This window comes from Sinocyclocheilus anshuiensis, unplaced genomic scaffold (assembly GCF_001515605.1).
Source record: "Sinocyclocheilus anshuiensis isolate Anshui unplaced genomic scaffold, SAMN03320099.WGS_v1.1 scaffold1576, whole genome shotgun sequence".
Lineage (NCBI taxonomy): Eukaryota > Metazoa > Chordata > Actinopteri > Cypriniformes > Cyprinidae > Sinocyclocheilus > Sinocyclocheilus anshuiensis.
Genome location: NW_015557202.1, coordinates 867,869 through 875,191, shown reverse-complemented (window position 1 = coordinate 875,191; position 7,323 = coordinate 867,869). Strand labels below are relative to the sequence as shown.

The following is a 7,323-nucleotide window of genomic DNA, read 5'->3' as shown; positions in this document are numbered from 1 at the left end:
TGTTCTCTTTTGTTGGACAACAGGTTTAGAAATGTGAATACAAGGGAAGTTTAGCTTTAGGCATTTTAAGCATGTTTAGCTTAGTTAACGGAAGCCTACCTGCTTTTTAATTGTTTTTCGCGTGCGGTGCCAGTGATGATGCTTCTTACGTCCGTTTCGGAGAACCGGAGGAAATATTTAAATCGATCGCTCAGGCATGGCACCAAAATGAGGAACCGAAATCTGCGTTCTGATTCGGTTCTAGTACATAGCCTACCGGATACATTGGTACCGGTGCCATATTGGTACCGGGTTTCGGTACCCGACCCTATTGATGAACTGAGAAGGGTTCGAGGAATGAATCTGACTTTACATAATCATTTTGGTCTGTATGGCTGTACTCCTTTCAGCAATATTTATTCTGATTAGACAGTTGCTAATTGTGAATTATGTATCCTTCAAGATATAACTGCTGCTTTAAGTAATAGCCAATGACAATTCCAATTACTAGAAAATGGTTTAAAGAACCTGCAGCCCTCCAATACAAAAAAAAAACATGATTTTAGACAATGAGAATGAAATAGGATTGCACAGACACATACCTGCAATGATGGCAGGATTATTCTGGCCCCCCTCTGGCTTGACCCACAGCTCTAAAGTGAACCTAGAGTGGGGCAGTGCTATGCCAAACGCAGGGTTCACCTTTAGTTGATCCGCCTGACCGCTGAAATATACAGCTGTCATCCACTTTGCTGGCATATTGTGTACATCTACCCTCCACGGCTCTCCAGCAGTGCTCTGCAGCTCCTCTTGCTCCCCAGAGAACTCTTCATTTTCTGTAGAGAAGTCAGTGTGGTGGATATGGGTGCGCTGCATATCTTTTGGGACTTCTTCTTTGTTGAACTCTGGAAGGCTCCGTGCAACCCTTCTTGGTGAAAACGAGCTGTCTGTCAAATCACCACCTTGTTCTGCATGTAAAGGGTGTCCTTTTGATATGGATTGAAGGGGTTTGTGTGACTTAGTAGAGCCAGGATCAGTGGCCTCCTGTGGCTGTTTACCTGCTTTCTTCCATATGAAAGTCTCTTCTTGTGGTTCCTCATATTTCACCTTCTCATTAATATCCAAGTTAGTTAATTCAACCGCATTTGTGCCACTAGAGCTGCACTCACCTGAACACGACCTCGCCGTTTTAGTTTTCCTCAAGTGCAAGTCTATCAAGCGAGTGTACCTTCCAGCGACGCCCGCTAGAGGGTACTGCTGCGCCGCGGAGTGCAGCGGTCGCTTGCGGCTGATTGAGCCGCACTGCTCTCCAGCAAGCGCTCGGTCCGCTCTCTGTGCCAGTGTCTGCTTATACTTCTGGAGATGATCTGGCTGAGCCCTGTTCAGCGGCCATGTGTGAAATATTGCAAGAATAATAGCCAGTAGTCTAAAAAACATAATTTTATTGAGGTGAAGCTGCAGCTTTCAAAGAGTGGACATCTATTTGTTTGTTTGTTTTGAATTGCATTTGGGAAGGGAGCTAATAGTTAATTCGCTTAAATAGTTTGGTGCCTTTTCTTAATTAATGAAAGCATAAATTGTGTTTTAAGTTACAATATGTGTGTTAATGAGTTTCTATTTTACTTGTCTTTCAAAAAGAAATTGTAATGACAAGGGAACTCGAAATTGTCAGTGCATTACGGTGGATAGACTGTTCCTCTCTTAATTTACCATTTAAGTAACTGGACAGCGCAAATTATGAGTAACTGACAGCAAACTGTCTACTTTAAATCTTTCCTCCCTGCCTCTTGAGTGCTCAGGTTCAAACAAAACATCTCGTGTCTCGGGGATCCCCTCAAAGCTTCCTTTATAGCACGCAATGACTGCGTAAAAGCCTAATTGTCATTCACTTACAGTTCATTTACGCGCGCAATAATGTTTCCTCATTGTGGTCGAATGAAAGCGATAATATCGCGTTTGGTTGCAGACTTACATAGCTTGCTGTCTGTACAGTGTAAGGTTGTTTGGAGAGGTGTAACGCTGGATAAAGATTATTTGAGATTGCCACCTTTCACCGGCGCGCAATGGGTCGGTTGCAAATGCTCGCGGTCACGCTTTGTTCTGCGAATAAACCTCCAAAGCGGTCAAATAAAAGGTCTGTCGAGGTTTATTCTAACAGTGGAGTGTTTCAGATATCAGGGAGCTGTGAAAGTCCGCTTAACATATTTTATTTTCTCAAAATATGGATCAATATCCAAGAAAGTGAAGGTACTGAAAGGAGATTTGTCTTTTTGGCATGCTGGTCCAAGTGAAAACGGCTCTTTGGATCACCTTGAGATGGCGGGGATTCCTCTTGCGCTCCGTGTGTGTCTATATTCCCAGGCTCAGTCCTGCTGCACGCGCTCTCCACATCTCCACATCAGATCAAACTAACGCGCTAAACGTTTTATCTGTTTCCTCCAGCCTGACATCACAAACCCAGCCCCCTACCCAACCATTAGGGAAGAAAACTTCACCCAGGTCCAACCCAGCCCTTGCATGCATGCATCTACTCTCACTTTCTGCCCCAGTGCCATTGACATCTAGCTGCTACACCTACTTTGGTACTGTAATGCAAGAGACAGCACATCTGCCTGACATGTGAAGCAGGGCTGAAACACTGCATATGTAGGTAAAGACAAGCGAGAGATGTGTAAACACTGAAAAACAAGGATGAACCTATGAGCAATTCCAGAACACTCTCTTAAGGAGAAGTTAACAGAAATGACTTAAAGATGCTGTGGGAATGAAAAGCAAATAGTCAGGTGGATCTGATTTTCCCCAACAGAACAATTATTTAAGTAAAACTGATTTATTTAAAAAAAAAAAATTAATATTATCTCTGATCTTCTACCTGCATGTTGGAAATGTTGAATTCCACAATGAATCCTTGAAATATCAAACATTATGCATGGCTTTTAAAATACTAAATCAAATTTTAAAATAGTAAATAAACAGTTAAAAGGCCAAATATTTGGAATTTGTATATATAGCCACTATATAACAAAGTAGCTATTAGATTCATTCTCATACAATACTAAGACCATTGTCAACTTTCTTATATTTGTCAAAGAACAAAAGAAAAAGAAAAAAAAGCAAAGAAAAAAAAAACATCTAATCTGACAAAAAGAACCTGCTTATACTTTTTAATGGCATTAATAGCAGAAAAAAACTCCTTTCAGGTTAGACTAGTAAACAAATAATTATTTTTTTCTATAAGACATTAATGTTTGGAGGGAACTGTCAATGTGAGTAGCAGTTCATGTCTGACTGCCCCCCTTTCCCTTTCTACAGAAAGGTTCCAGAACACAATTCAGCCTCTAGCTCCGACTGCTCTTTTAAAATGTATCAGTAAATTAGTCAGGTATCTGTAATTTATTCATGAGGGGAAAAAAACTCAAGATGTAGTCTGTTACTAGTAAGCACTGAAACGAATACACTTTGAACCAGCTGAATTTCCTTACAATGGTGTTCAGTTATGAAACGGCTGGAGGGAGATGACTGCATAATCTAATACATGATATAATATTTTAATATAATAAAATCTATTTCTGCTTGTTCTGTGCTGTGCCTCAATTTTTCCTGCGTGGAAGTTTGCATCTTTCCGGTGATTTTTCCTCGCAGTGCATCCTATGAGAGTTCTCATACTAATAAAATCCAAGAGAGCCGTTTGTTCTTGTTGCTCTTTCTAATTCTGAGTTTTATCATCAAGTAAATTCATACTGCAAGTCAACTTAAATTACTAATGTGATTTTTTTTCTTTTGATATATGAATTGTGCAGTTAGTGTACTACAGTCATTGGGCTAAGCTCCAGTCATATGAAAACATGCAGTTAGGGAAAGCTGTAGTGGTCCCCATTATCATTATAATGACCAATGATAACTTTAAGTAGAAACTTCCATTTCTGATTATGTTTGAGAATAAACTGCACATTACGTTTTAATGTGCCAAACATTCCTACAACTTGTGTAATGTCCTGTTTCTTCTCATGTAAAGGATCTAAACTGATAGAGAATGACTTAGCCATCTAGTTCTATTCAGAATCATGAAGTGCCATTGTACAATCACTTTAAACTACTTACATTAATGCCAATGTGCTATATTTCTATCCAGAAGTATCCATGAATTCACACTTTCAGCTGAGAGTTCAAACACATCAATGAAGGACATATCAGAGTGTTTACTATTGTCATTTTGCATTATTGACACACTATTTTCCTAATTAATGCTGTTCAGTTGCTTTGACACAATCTGTATTGTTAAAAGCGCTATATAAATAAAGGTGACTTGACTTGACTTGCCTGCCACATTTTCATATGTGGTCAGAGTATTTTTACTGTTTTGTACAGTGAATAATAGCCCTGAATGGCATTCAGCACTGCAGGTGCATATATAGTGATGTGACTTGCAAATGAGTAGATCTGTGACTGCAAACAACTCAGCAACCACATACAACACCTCACACCGCAATGGTCAAAAAGTTAGACATGCCACTGTTTCATTTCCTAAACGTACCAGTTTTTGCCTCACCGTTTTTGTCAGGCTCAATTTGCTAACAGCCCCGACTTGGGGTAACTAACAGTTATGGCAGGGGCCCCTTCAGGGGTAGAAAGGGCCCTAACAGTGGGAGATAAGAATTCCGCAACCAGCCCAAGGATCTGCCTGCAAAACATTCAGCTTTTTTGTATCAAAGAGCTTTGAGATACAGCTGCAACTGTGTAAAAAAAAAAAGTGAATGGTCGCTCCCGGGCCTCACCCCCCACTGCAAAGGACCTCTAAGAGATTATCCTACATTTGAGGCTGCCCTACCCCTACCAAGTTCTAAATGACCAGAAAGGCAATGGGAAAGTCCAACCTGATGTGCTGGACAAAAAAAAAAAAAAGAAGCCTAGTCCAAAATCCAAAGGCAACCTCCAATCCCTCATAAGCAGAGTTAGAAAATCAAAAATAAATCCGTTGCAGATATTTAGTACATTTTCAACCAGTGACAAAACTTTTATTCTATCACTTGGGAGACACAACTAACTTCCATGAGAGAGCAAATAATTCCATGGAATAGATATTTGAAAAGATACAGTGAGGGAAGCAGGTGTGCACTGTGTGAACTATAACGTAATTTCCTAGTTAGTCATGGCTGCTTGGCTTTGATGCAGTTCATCTTCAACAATCCAGGACTCTATGGGGTCTTTTAAACACTTTTCTTGATGCTCTGAAAAAAAAAAAATCTTCAAAAATAAAAATAAATAAACAAATAACCACTTTATATTTCAATAATGTTAGCATTTTAACATTATGTGGTAAATGAATAAAGTGGCTCCTTTAGTACTGTCTCAGTCATTAAATGCACTATAATTGCTAAATATTTGTAAGTGCATCATATATCTCTTTTGCGTGCTTGTATCCATAGGACAGTGTGTGTGCATATGTGTGTGTTGGCGGGCGGGAGGTGGACAGCTGGGATTTGTTACTCATTTTCCTGCACTGCCCATTAATATCAAAGACAGACATCTGATCTAATTAAAGTGCCTAATGTTTTAAAAGATTTAATTTTGTTATTGTTTTTCGGACCATTGGATTCTCACTCCAAGCAAACGATCGGTGTGTCTCAACAATCAAACGTAACTGTGACGAGAGGGGCGGGGCCGAGAGCCGTGGGAACGGAGTGAGGCCAGTGGAGTAAATGCTAATGCATGACACCTGTGCCACTCACCGGTCTCGAGTCCCACGGAGGAGCTCCGGAAGGATAAAAGGAGGAGTGACGACAGTGTTGGACGAGAGAGGACCACATAACAAAGTCGTAAAATGAATCAAAGCTATCTTTTTAGCCAAAGATTAACAAAAGAACTCATCATTCTTTTGCTTTATAAGAACAGGGACATGAATTCAGCATGATAATAGCAATTTTTTTTGGAGTGGTGTAATTACCACTTTCCTTCCAAAAGACACATTGTACTCAACAGTGGCAGATCAGTCAAGTATCTTCGATATATTTGAAGTATATTATGAGTTAAAGGGGGTATATTTCTCCCTTTAGAGCCATAACAGAAGCACTAGAGATATATAAATGTTTAAAATGGCAACCACAGTTAGCCCATTTGTAATTGAGACACAGCGCTGGCCAATGTGAGCAGACACAACTCATCCAGACATTCTGCCCGACTCCCTCCCATGAGGGCTTATCCATTTGGAATTTAAGTTGGCTTTAAACATTTTTGTTAACTATGTTAACAACGCCAGTGATTAGAGCGTAATTTCCAATGAGATACAATAAAGAACATCTGAATCAACAAAAGTAAGTGTTGGAGGGCTTTGAAGTATGGTCCATTATGGAAGTCATGCAGGGAAAGCAGTGCTGTACAGTAATTAACATATTACATGTGAAAAAAAGGATTTGTCCGCCAAAAGAACATATAATAGTAGAGTACAATGAGAATAGTATCAGCAAAGCTCATCTTTGATATATAGCCTATATACATATATATATACACATACACACACACACACACACACACACACACACACACGCACATATATAAACCTGCAAGCTTGAAATTACCATTTTTTTCCAGCTTATGCAAGTTGATTAAGAAACTTGATTTCAAATATCATGGACAGAAAATCCCTTTTAAAATGTAAGATTAACTATTTTAATAATAATAAAACGAAAATTCAAATAAACGTAAATATAAAAGTCAGTTACTAAAATAAATACATAAATAAAAATAGTTTAAAATAATCTTTATCATTTTAATTTTATATACACATACACATACCATTTTATATACACATACCCAGAATTCAAAAAGGCTTAACATTTCAGTTCAGTTATGTGGTAAGTGTCTGTTTAATTTACTTTAATTTATTGCATAAATGAGCATTTTAAAATAATATTTGATTGTCAAATAGATGCATAGTGATACCTGTGTCCTGCTTCGAATATCTGGCTGTAGTGCTTCTAAAGATACAGTACTAACTCCCCCTGCTGTGTAAAATAGAAATTTCAGCCGATTAATCTCTTACACTGCCATGCAATCCCTACACAATCTTAATGCAAATTGTATAAAAAAACAGAACATGTAGACTGACACTAGTTAATCTCACTAATGGTCTCAAGCTCTTTTGGTGATTGCCTGGTTAATATCACTTTGAGGAAAAATATTGTAGTCTCTTAATGTAATTAACTGAGCAAAGAAATAAATAAATACTGTAATTTCCAGATATTTTAGGTTAACTGTTGGGTTTAAAAATATGTATATTAAAAGAAAACACACACATTATATTTACTGTTACTGAATAAACAGCAGAAATGCAAAAAAAAAAAATAA

General features: G+C 38.4%; 1 protein-coding gene across 1 annotated transcript in view; it reads right to left on the bottom strand.

The window, feature by feature from the left end:
- Positions 1–1,680, bottom strand: part of LOC107678935 (pappalysin-2-like) — a 54,244-nt gene extending 52,564 nt beyond the window's left edge. Inside the window, exon 1 of the mRNA XM_016474336.1 lies at positions 582–1,680. Coding sequence (XP_016329822.1) covers positions 582–1,416 — 835 coding nt within the window. The 5' untranslated portion in view covers positions 1,417–1,680. The remainder of the gene's footprint in view (positions 1–581) is intronic.
- Positions 1,681–7,323: the final 5,643 nt, after the last annotated feature.